This window comes from Rhinoraja longicauda, chromosome 7 (genome assembly GCF_053455715.1).
Source record: "Rhinoraja longicauda isolate Sanriku21f chromosome 7, sRhiLon1.1, whole genome shotgun sequence".
Classification (NCBI taxonomy): domain Eukaryota; kingdom Metazoa; phylum Chordata; class Chondrichthyes; order Rajiformes; family Arhynchobatidae; genus Rhinoraja; species Rhinoraja longicauda.
Window position 1 is genome coordinate 9,837,859 of NC_135959.1, and position 12,998 is coordinate 9,850,856.

Here is a 12,998-nt window from a genome sequence, read left to right on the forward strand (position 1 = left end):
AACCATATAGCCTCTCAAGCCTGTTCTTCCATTCAACGTCTGACGTAGGACACTTCTCACTTCATTCATTACACCTTTGAACACCAGGAGGGTACAAAAGATGACCCATTAAAAAGCAACACGTCCAACAAGCAGCTGAATAGTTTCTTCACTCCAAGATATGAGCAAAACAGTTTTAAGGAAGTCATTTCAAAAGATCTTTTCCATTTGAGTTGTATTTTTCATAATCGGCAAGGGCTCAATGGAAATGGTTTGCCACAATGTTGCACTCAGCACAAATTTCCACAAAGTGAAGTGCACTCCAGCTATAACCCACAGTCCACAGACTAAAGAATCGTGAGGCAATAATGTGATCTTAACATTTCACCATCAATTCAAGAAATCTCCAGGACAGCTCCTCACAAATTCAAAACAAAACGAGCAATATCAGAAATGCTCAAATTAAATTTCTATTGCGAGCTTCCTTATAATTTGAAACCTCTCTGCAGCACAGGGACGGGTCAGATCATCGCTGACGTCCATGCTTGTGTTAAACATAGAAACATAGAAAATAGATGCAGGAGGAGGACATTTGGCCCTTCGAGCTAGCACCGCCATTCATTGTGATCATGGCTGATCATCCACAATCAGTAAACTGTGCCTGCCTTCTCCCCATATTCCTTGATTCCACTAGCCCCTAGAGCTCTATCTAACTCTCTTTTAAATTCATCAAGTGAATTGGCTTCCACTGCCCTCTGACGCAGAGAATTCCACAAATACACAACTCTCTGGGTGAAAAAGTTTCTTCTCACCTCAGTTTTAAATAGCCTCCCCTTTATTCTTAGACTGTGGCCCCTGGTTCTGGACTCCTCCAACATTGGAAACATTTTTCCTGCATCTCGCTTGTCCAGTCCCTTTATAATTTTATATGTCTCTATAAGATCCCATCTCATCCTTCTAAACTCCATTGAATACAAGCCCAGTCTTTCCAATCTGTCCTCATATGACAGTCCCGCCATCCCGGGGATTAACCTCATGAACCTAAGCTGCTCTGCCTCAATAGCAAGGATGTCCTTCCTCAAATTAGGAGACCAAATTGTACACAATACTCCAGATGTGGTCTCACCAGGGCCCTTTACAACTGCAGAAGAACCTCTTTACTCCTATACTCATATCCTCTCACTATGAAGACCAACATGCCATTACCTTTCTTCACTGCCTGCTGTACCTGCATGCTTATTTTCAGTGACTGGTGTACAAGAACACCCAGGTCTCGTTGCACTACCCCGTTACCTAATCTGACACCATTGAGATAATAATCTGCCTCCTTGTTTTTGCCATGTTGCGAAATGGAAACCTGAAAGTCACATTCCAGTTCACCGGACTATCTTTTCTGCTGCTGGACTCTCTGTTGTCAAGCTGGAATGGGTGCAGAAAAGATTTTCGAGGATAGACACAAAAACCTGGAGTACCTCAGCGGGATAGGCAGCATCTCTGGAGAGAAGGAATGGGTGAAATTTCAGGTGGAGACCTTTCTTCAGACTGGTTAGGGATAAGGGAAACGAGAGATATAGACGATGATGTGGAGAGATAAAGAACAATGAATGAAAGATATGCAAAAAAGTAACGATGATATAGGAAACAGGCCATTGTTAGCTGTTTGTTGAGTGAAAATGAGAAGCACGTGCAACTTGGGTGGGGGAGGGAAAGAGAGAGTGGGAATGCCGGGGCTACCTGAAGTTAGATAAATCAATATTCGTACCACTGGTATGAATATTACGAGGATGTTGCCTGGACTCGAGGATCTGAGCTATAGGGAGAGGTTGAGCAGGCTGGGACTGTATTGCTTGGTGCGCAGGAGGATGAGGGGTGATCTTATAGAGGTGTATAAAATCATGAGAGAAATAGATCGAGTAGATGCACCAAATCTCTTGCCCAGAGTAGGGGCATTAAGGACTAGAGGACATAGGTTTAAGGTGACAGGGGAAAGATTCAACAGGAATCTGAGGGGTAGCTTTCAAACAAAAGGTAGTGGGTGTCTGAAATGAGCTGCCAGAGGAGGAAGTTGTGACAGGGGCTATTACAATGTTTAAGAAACAATTAGACAGGTACATGATTAGGACAGGTTTTGAGGGATATGGGCCAAGCACAGGCAGGTGGAACTAGTGTAGATGGGACACGTTGGTCGGCCTGGGCAAGTTGGGCCAAAGGGCCCGTTTCCACACTGTATGACTCCTTGCCTCGATAACCATTCTGTTTTTAACAGTCAATGTAACTTCGTTAATTATTGTACTCACCTATTTATTTATTAATGTCAGGATTTATTTATTGAGCTCAAGTAGAGACAAGCATGGCCTGAAGGCCAATATCGTAATAAGTACCAGATTTATTTCTTAAAAACTAGTTTTCTTCTACTTGTCTGTTGTATTCAATAATTGGTGCATATGAATATTGAGGTCTTTCTGCACTCCTTTGTGATATTAATATGGTCAAAAGTCACGGAAATAAATTGTACAATTACATTAATGAGCATGTGGCAAAGAGAGTGAGCAACTTTCAACTGCTCCATCACAACATTACAGCCTCATTTTATATCTTAAAGGCTCATATCAAATGAAAGGGAAATACAATGTGTCATTACAAAGTCTGACATTTGATTTCTTTTATGGCCATTATTTTGCTTATGCTCCCTTTTGAACATTTTATTCTTGTGTTCATCAAAGTGTAAAATATCCATGATCAGAGTAAACTTCTTATCTCATTTTCAATATCCAGCCAGAGAATCAAGAGCAATTAGACCAAACACCATCAGGGTGTAAAAAGTGTAGAAGGGGTAAAAAAAAAAAATCAAGGACGATTTCCTATGAACTTGGCTTTTCCATTAATATTGGGAAATTATGTCTTGCAAATTATATGATACAATCTTTCATCATTCCAATGTTCTTTATGTACATCCAAAACAGTTTTCATTGCTTTCGAGTTGTGGGTAAGAAGGAACTGCAAATGCTGGTTTAAACCAAAGAAGGAACTGCAAACGCTGGTTTAAACCAAAGAAGGAACTGCAAATGCTGGCTTAAACCAAAGAAGGAACTGCAAACACTGGTTTAAATCAAATTCCCTTTCTCTCTATCCCACCGCCACCCAAGTCTCACTAGCTTCTCATTTTCACCCCACAAACGGCTAGCAATGGCCTGTTTCCCTTATCATCGTTACTTTTTGCATATCTTTCATTCATTGTTCTTTATCTCTCCACATCACCGTCAAAATCTCTCGCTTCCCTTATCCCTAACCAGTCTGAAGAAAGGTCTTGACCCGAAACGTTACCCATGCCTTCTCTCCAGCGATGCTGCATGGCCCGCTGAGTTACTCCAGCATTTTGTGTCTGTCTTTGGTGTAAACCAGCATCTGCAGTCCCTTCCTACACATGTCTTGACAGGTAAATGGTTTCCTCCGTGGGTAAAAAGATGAAAAATCCCATTACTACATCAGCACAACATAATACGAGTTTTTCGGTGATATTCTTAAATTTGGGCAAATTCAGCAGATGAAAACAAACTAATATTATATTTAGAACACAAAGTGCTGTAGTAACTCGATGGACCAGGCAGCATCTCTGGAGAACATGGACAGGCGACGGTTCAGGTCAGGACCCGTCTTCACATGAAATATCACCGATCCATGAACTCCACAGATGCTGCCTGGCCCACTGAGTTACTCCAGCACTTTGTGTTCCATGCAAGATTCCAGCATCTGCAGTTCCTTGTGCCACCGTTATATATACAGTATATTAAGCAGGTTCATGTGATCCAAAGACAAATGTGTATGGATCTCACCTTCATTGTGGTTTTGGATTTTATATGTTTCATGTTCCACTGGATGCAGCAAAGTTATAACTAAGCCTTGGTCTGGTTTCTCATATGTTAGCAGGAGCTTTTCAATGCTGTTGAAATAACAAGGTGGAACTCCTTTCAATGTCTGTTACATGAAAGAACAAAATGAAAAGAAGTTAGGTTCAGACATCTGATTATTCAAGATGAGACAGTCAGAGTGGTTATGTTCATCACGTGGGCTGTTAACCACACAAAGCATGATACGCCCTAAATCAACCATCAATAGCATCCTCTCTCTCCTACTTACTCACTCCCCACCCCCACACCCCATCTTTTTTGTTTACCATGTTAATTGGTTTCTACCTTTATAAATCAGTTACACAGGAAAGAGGCTCTTCAGCCCCCATGGTCCAAACTGACCATCAAACACCCATTTACACAGGTCCCATTTTTATTCTCCTCTGATTCCCATCAACTCCCCCAGATTTTACCACTCGCCCACACACCCACACACCCACACACCCACAAAGGAACATTGACAGTGGCTAATTATCCAGTCTACCCACCCGTCGAAGGGATTTACAAGAGTCGCTGACTCAGAAAGGCAGCCAGCATCATCAGAGGCCAACACCACCCTGGCCATGTTCTCATTTCACACCTGCCATCGAGAAGAAGGAGCCTGAATACTGTAAAGTCCAGGTTCAGGAGCAGCTTCTTCCCATCAGGCTATTGAACACTACAACCTCAAATAAGCTCTAAACTACAAAGACTTGGGGACATTATTTTTGAATTAGCATGACTATTGTCTATTTATTTGTCCATTTAATTTCTATAAACTGATTTTTTTTTGTTGTTTATTATGGGTTTTACAGCGTAATATGTTCTGCTGCTGCAGGTAAGAATTTCGTTGTTCCGCTTCGGGACATATGACAATAAAACACTCTAGATCTTTGAATGTGGGAGGAAACCGGAGCGGCAAGTCACGTGACATGTTCTTGTCACATGTAACGAGGTACACTGAAAAGTTTTTTTGTTACGCGTTAACCAGTCAGCAAAAAGACAATACACGATTACAATCAAGCCGTCCATAGTGTTCAGATACAGGATAAAGGGAATAACGTTTAGTGCAAGATAAAGTCCAGTAAAGTCCAATAAAAGATAGTCCGAGGGTCTCCAATGAGGTAGATTGTTTAAGGTAGACACAAAATGCTGGAGTAACTCAGCAGGACAGGCAGCATGTCTGGAGAGATGAAATGGGTGATGTTTCGGGTCAAGACCCTTCTTTCCTACACAGGTAGATAGTTTAGTTTAGTTTAGAGATGCAAAATGCAAATGGGCCCATCAGCCCATCGAGTCTGCACCAACCTTCGATCACATTTTATGTATCCCCCCATTTTCATCCACTCCCTACACACTAAGGGCAATTTTACAGAGGCTAATTAAGGTATGATAAGGTATGGCACTTTATTTGTCACATGTACTGAGGTACAGTGAAATTATTTTTGGTATAATGTTCCGAACAAGTATCTCTATACATAAGCACTTAGATACATATTAGATATGCATCTCAGATGCAGTACAAGTGTATAGCAGTAGTACACTGAGACAGTATACAGAGTCACCAGTTTGACACCATGTTCAAGTCCCAGTGGTTGTACAGTGCCCTCCATAATGTTTGGGATAAAGACCCATCATTTATTTATCTGCCTCTGTACTCCACATTTGGTTAAAGTGCACAATGTTAGATTTAATTATATGGTATTTTTATACATTTTGGTTTCACAATGTAGAAATTACAGCTGTGTTTATACATAGTCCCCCCATTTCAGGGCACCATAATGTTTGGGACACATGGCTTCACAGGTGTTTGTAATTGCTCAGTTGTGTTTAATTGCCTCCTGAATGCAGGTACAAGAGAACTCTCAGCATCTAATCTTTCCTCCAGTCTTTCCATCACCTTTGGAACTTTTATTGCTGTTTATCAACATGAGGACCAAAGTTGTGCCAATGAAAGTCAAAGAAGCGGTTATGAGACTGAGAAATAAGAATAAAACTGTTAGAGATATCATCCAAACCAAAATCAACAGTTTGGAATATCATTAAGAAGAAAGAGAGCACTGGTGAGCTTACTAATTGCAAAGTGACTGGCAGGCCAAGGATGACCTCCACAGCTGATGACAGAAGAATTCTCTCTATAATAAAGAAAAATCCCCAAACACCTGTCCGACAGATCAGAAACACTCTTCAGGAGTCAGGTGTGGATTTGTCAAAGACCACTGTCCGCAGAAGACTACACGAACAGAAATACAGAGGCTACACTGCAAGATGCTGGTGAGCCGCAAAAATAGGATGGCCAGGTTACAGTTTGTCAAGAAGTAGTTAAAAGAGCAACCACAGTTCTGGAAAAAGGTCTTGTGGACAGATGAGATGAAGATTAACTTATATCAGAGTGATGGCAAGAGCAAAGTATGGAGGAGATAAGGAACTGCCCAAGATCGAAAGCATACCACCTCATCTGTGAAACACAGTGATGGGGGTGTTATGGCCTGGGCATGTATGGCTGCTGAAGCTCCTGGCTCACTTATCTTCATTGATGATACAACTGCTGATGGTAGTAGAATAATGAATTCTCAAGTGTATAGACACATCCTATCTGCTCAAGTTCAAACAAATGCCTCAAAACTCATTGGCCGGCGGTTCATTCTACAATAAGACAATGATCCCAAACATACTGCTAAAGCAATAAAGGAGTTTTTAACAAAGCTAAAAAATGGTCAATTCTTGAGTGGCCAAGTCAATCACCCGATCTGAACCCAATTGAGCATGGCTTTTATATGCTGAGGAGAAAACTGAATGGGACTAGCCCCCAAAACAAGCCTAAGCTGAAGATGGCTGCAATACCTGCCTGGCAGAGCATCACCAGAAAAGACACCCAGCAACTGGTGATGTTCATGAATCGCAAACTTCAAGCAGTCATTGCATGCAAAGGATATGCAACAAAATACTAAACATGACGACTTTCATTTACATGACATTGCTGTGTCCCAAACATTATGGTGCCCTGAAATGGGGGGACTGTGTATAAACACTGCTGTAATTTCTACATGGTGAAACCAAAATGTATAAAAATACCCTTTATTAAAATATGACAATGCGCACTTTAACCACATGTGATTTTTTCTATTACAAATATCAAATTGTGGAGTACAGAGGCAAATAAATAAATGGTGTGTCTTTGTCCCAAACATTATGGAGGGCACTGTAAGTGCAGGGATCATGATCTGACCATGAAGGTCCATTGTCCTGCCAGGCTTGCAGGGTCGGCCTGGCCAAGCATAGACGTGGTGCTCACAACCTGGAAACCTGCATGTCTTTAGGATATGGGAGGAGACCGGAGCACCAGGCGGTCACAGGGAGAACGTGCAAACTCCACACAAGCAGCAACCGAGGTCAGGATCGAACTCGGGTCTCTGGCGCTGTGATGCAGCAGCTCTACCAGCTGCGCCACTGTGCGTCCAGTTACACCATTACACTGTTGCAGGTTATAAGAATGAATAAGGGAGATCAGGTTTGCTGCACCAACAGCTGTTACTCAAATCAAATCAGTGCAGTTCCCTCGGCGTATTTCTTCTTCCGTGCATTTTGATTGTCAGATTGTCCAAACACTCAGCACTCTTGTGAACTTCACCCAATCATTTGACTGACACCCCATCCGATCAGATAGGTTCTTGACACATAACCGGAGCAACTTCATTAAAGCAACGAGAATGGCAGCAGGAATTCATATTTCACCAGACCCGTCAGAACTCCCTCCTTCTATGTTGCATCAGATTCCTGTTCTGAGTCAACAACCTGTTAGAAGGAGACTGAAAGACAGATCAGTGTGCCTGGTGTGAGCTGTGGGATTCAAGCAACTATTTTCTTCCAATGCTCAAGGAGGAAGACCACTCCTGCTGTTGAACAAACACCTTGTCTCATTGTGTTCTCCTTACGTGAATTGAAGTACCCAACTTAAAGTACCTCAGCTGCTTATGGGGTCGTGCATAGGGACTTTTCTTTTCTTTTATTTTATAGTGAAGAGGACGTTTCCACTAGTGGCAGAGTCTAGGACCAGAGGCCACAGCCTTAGAATAAAAGGACATACCTTAAGAAGGGAAATGAGGAAGAAGTTTAGTTTAATTTCGTTTAGTTTAGTTTAGATTAGTTTAGTTTAGTTTAGTTTAGTTTAGTTTAGTTTAGTTTAGTTTAGTTTAGTTTAATTTAGTTTAGAGATACAGCCTGAAAACAGGCACTTCAGCCCACTGAGACTACACTGACCAGTGTTCCCCATCCACTGACATGAGGAAAACTTTTTCACCCAGAGAGTTGTGAATCTGTGGAATTCTCTGCCACAGAAGGCAGTGGAGGCCAATTCACTGGATGTTTTCAAGAGAGAGTTAAATTTAGCTCTTAGGGCTAAAGGAATCAAGGGATATGGGGGAAAAGGAGGAACGGGGTATTGATTTTAGATGATCAGCCATGATCATATTGAATGGTGTTGCTGGCTCGAAGGGCCAGAGGGCCTACTCCTGCACCTATTTTTCTACGTTTCTATGTTTCTACTAGCAATTTTTGTCGGGGCACCCTTACCCCACACACGAGGGACAATTTACAATTCATTTTACTGAAGCCAAATTAACCTACAAATATGTAAATCTTTGACGTGTGAAAGGATGCAGTCACGGGGAGAATGCAGTACGTACAGACAGCACCCGAAGTTAGAATCGAACCCGGGTTTCTAGCGCTGTAAGGCAGTAACTCTACCGCTGCGCCAATGTGCCGCCCCTGCTTGGGTCGTGCATGGAGGCTTTTATTTTATTTTATAGTGGAGAGGATGTTTCCACTAGTGGGAGAATCTAGGACCAGAGGCCATCGCCTCAGAATAAAAGGATGTACCTTTAGAAAGGAGATGAGGAGGAAGTTCTTTAATCAGAAGGTGGTGAATTTGTGGAATTCATTCCCACAGATGGCTGTGGAGGCCGTCAATAGATATTTTTAAGGTGTGCATTAACGGATTCTTGATTAGTACAGTTATCAGGGGTTATGGGGCAAAGGCAGGAGAATGGGGTTGAGAGGGAAAGATAGATCAGCCATGATTGAATGGCGGAGTAGACTTGATGGGCCAAATGGCCTAATTCTGCTCTTATAAATTATGAACTTATGAACATTAATTTAACTGCAAGATGCAAGCATTGATGGCTAGGCCAGCTTTTTATCACCTATGCCTAAATCCCTCTGAACAACATGTTTGTCCATTTCAGAGGCAGTTAACAGCCAACCACTCTGTTGGAATGTAGGTCAGTCTAGAGAAAGGTGCCCCAAATTTGGCGGCACAATGGGACAACTGGTAGAGCTGCAGTCTCGCAGCACCAGAGATCCTGATCACAGGTGCTGTCTGTGCGGTGCTTGCACGTTCTACCTGTGACCGCACGGGTTTCCTCCGGGTGCCCCAGTTCCTCCCACATCCCAAAGGCGTGTAGGTTTTGTAGGTTAATTGGCCTCTGTAAATTGCCCCTACTGTCGAGGGAGAGGATGAGAAAGTGGGTTAACATAGAACTGGTGTGAATGGGTGGGCTGCTGATAAATGGTTAGCATGGACTCAGTGGGCCGAAGGGCCTGTTTCCATGCTGAATCTTTCCATCAATCAAATGAGCCAGATAGGTTTTACAATAGTAATCATTATCACTAGCTTTTCTTTTCAGCTCCACTTTAGTTAATTAACTGAATTTAAATTTCCTACTTGTCAATGGTGGGATTCATGCTGATGTCTGTAGATCAACAAAACAGACCTCACTCATTAGCACTGTCACATTAGATACTGAAATCGGGAATTTGGTTTCATTGTGTGATTAAAGCATTCATTTCCTTTTTACTTGTAGAGAGCTTGTGGTTTTGTACTGAATCTAAAAACAATGAAGCAATTAAAATTGTTTTATTCCTGGGTTGCATCAGTCTTTGACTCATCAGGGCGCCATTTAGCTGACATTGTGTAACTGTTCTCTGAGACTACAAGATGTTTTAAGATTAGCTTCTCTCGACTTGTTTTCAACGCCACATTGTGAAACAAGCCAAGACAGTCTTGTGAAAAGAGCTGAGGCAATAGAGCTAAAACCAAAAAAAAAAAATTGGCATTTTGTGGTCTTGAACGAATTAAATTCCTTATGGGCTTATGTTCACAAAACACTTGTGCTACAGTGAATTAACTTTGACAGTGTTTGTGAGAAGTGGCCAATAAAGAACTTTGCCTGGAAATTCATCCGAGCATAGAATATGAAATATCATCCCACCCGCTTGTATTCTGAAACACATTTGTTTTTGACAAGAGAGTGCTTTCCTATCAATTCAGAGGAGGGAACTGGCTGCAAGGCCAATCGATAGTTATTAGTTAAGATTTTTAAAAGTCTTTCAATATAAAAGCTATTAGCGCAACATTTAAGAAATATTTACGCAGGTTTAGAGGGATATGGGCCAAACGCAGGCATGTAGGACTAGTGCAGATGGGACATGTTGGGCCGAAGGGCCTGTTTCCACTCTGTATGACTCTTTGACTAGATGGGACATGTTGGTCAGTGTGGGCAAGTAGGGCCAAAGGGCCTGTTTCCACTCTGTATGACTATTTGACTCTATGACCCCATCTTTCAGTTTTCTGAGTTTTAAATGGAAACGTAAGGAACTACAGATTCTGGAATCTTAAGCAAAACACAAAACGCGAGGTAATTCAGCCGGTCATGCAGCATCTTTGGAAGCACATCTCTTTCCAGATTTCTTTCCCCCACTACAATTAGTCTGAAGAAGGGGTCCGACCTGAATTGTCACTTGTCCAATCCTGACTCACTGAGAACCTCCGGCACTTCGTGTTTTGTTTTGAATTTTAGAGATATCTTAAAACAGTTTAGAAGTCTTCAATTACTCTTAATTTTGAATGGCCTAAATCATATTTAAAACTTCATACTTTCACAGAAGGAGGCCATTCAGCCCATCAAGCCCATGCTAGCTCTCATAGCAACACTATCAATCCCATTGCCTCACTTATTTCCCTCTAGCCTATTCCACCCCTGTCTTGCCCTTCATCTACCCCCCTCCCCCCACCCCTCTACCAATTATCTTATCACTCACCAACACTTGGGATAGTTTACAGTGGCTACAGATCACAATTAACTACCATTTTAATCTTTGATAGCCACAGGGTTCCCAACATCTCCTAGGTCTTGCTTTGTGACCATCCAGCAGTACAGAGTGGTCCACAAGTTGCAACTAGCCCCTAGGGCTGTTAGAAACATAGAATATAGAAACATTGAAAAATAGGTGCAGGAGCAGGCCATTTGGCCCATTCAAGCCAGCACCGCCATTCAATATGATCATGGCTGATCATCCAAAATCAGTAACCCATTCCTGCTTTTTCCCCATATCCCTTGATTCCATTAGCCCTATATCTAACTCTCTCGTGAAAATATCCAGTGAATTAGCCTCCAATGCCTTCTGTGGCAGAGAATTCCACAGATTCACGACTCTCTGGGTGAAAACGTTTTTCCTCATCTCAGTCCTAAATGGCCTACCCCTTATTCTTAAACTGTGACCCCTAGTTCTGGACTCCCCCAACATCAGGGACATTTTTCCTGCATCTAGCCTGTCCAATCCCTTAAGAATTTTATATGTTTCTATAAGATCCCCTCTCATCCTTCTAGATTCCAGTGAATATAAGCCCAGTCAATCCATTCTTTCATCATATGTCAGTCCCGTCATCCCGGGAATTAACCTGGTGAACCTACGCTGCACTTCCTCAATAGCAAGAATGTTCTCCCTCAAATTAGGAGACCAAAACTGCACACAATACTCCAGGTGTGGTCTCACTAGGGCCCTGTACAACTGCAGTAGGGACCTCCTTGCTCAAATCCTCTCGCTATGTACGCTAACATGCTTTCTTCACTGCCTGCTCCACCTACATGCTTACTTTCAGTGACTGAAGTACAAGGACACCCAGGTCTCGTTGCACCTCCCCTTTTCCTAATCTGTCACCATTCAGATAATAATCTGTCTTGTTCTTGCCATCAAAGTGGATAACCTCACATTTATCCACATTATACTGCATCTGTCATGCATCTGCCCAGTCACCCAACCTATTCAAGTCACCCTGCAGACACATAGCACCCTCCTTGCAGCTCACACTGCCACCCAGCTTTGTGTCGACTGCAAACTTGGAGATGTTTTGTGGCATCCGCAAACTTGGAGATGTTGAACTAGATGATCTTCTGACAGCTTGTGCTGCTGAAGGACTTTGCTCTTTCTCTAAACCACCCATTCAAGCCTTAGACAACGGGTTTAGGTTTAGCTTTAGGTTTATTGCATGCTCTGCAATCAAATGAGAAAATACTATATATGAATACACTCAAGTCAAATTCAAGTATAATTGGTAGAGCAAAGGGAAAGATAAAAAGTGCAGAATATAGCTCTCAGCATTGTTGTACACTAGTTCCACACCCAAAGGCAAATGTCCGCAGTGAGGTGCAGGTGAATAGTCCAATCGCTTTGCTTATGGAAAGACCATTGAGAAGCCTGATAACAGACAGGAAGAAGCTGTTCCTGAGTCTGGTGGTTCACACTTTCAAACTTCTGTATCTTCTTCCCAATGGACGGGGAAAAGAAGGAATGGCTGGGCTGAGACGTCTTTGATTATGTTAGCTACTTTTATGGGGCAGCATGACGTGTAGCCGGAGTCAACGGTGGGGAGTCTGGTGTGTGGGATGGACTGGGCTACGTCCAATAGATGCCTCATCATCAGTACAGTGTGGCCCCTTGCTTTCGAAACGTCTGATGCATTCAAGCCACAAACAAAAGCACTTTGTTGCCTCGCCTTCGGTTCTTTTGCCAATTCGCTAAAAACTGTTCCCTATTAGTCGCTGTGGTGAAGGGGCAGAGGGAGTTGCTCAATCCAATGGGAATGCTTCACTATTGAGAGGATTTGTTTGTTAAACTTAATGCAAGAAGCAGATGCAGGAGCTCATGTACTGCTTTGTACAAGACATTAATCACACAGCTTGCGTGCCTTAAAAGTAAACACAGCTGACAAAAGAAAAATGCAATGCCATTGAGTACTGACAAAGAAGAACAGAATGCCCTCAGAAATCATTTTTTCCCGACCTCTAAAGGCAG

General features: G+C 42.4%; 1 protein-coding gene across 1 annotated transcript in view; it reads right to left on the bottom strand.

Annotated features, from left to right (window-relative positions):
- LOC144595063 (SH2 domain-containing protein 1A-like) overlaps positions 1–12,998 on the bottom strand; it is a 58,405-nt gene that overhangs the window by 20,214 nt on the left and 25,193 nt on the right. The window contains exon 3 of the mRNA XM_078402066.1: positions 3,813–3,954. Coding sequence (XP_078258192.1) covers positions 3,813–3,954 — 142 coding nt within the window. The remainder of the gene's footprint in view (positions 1–3,812; positions 3,955–12,998) is intronic.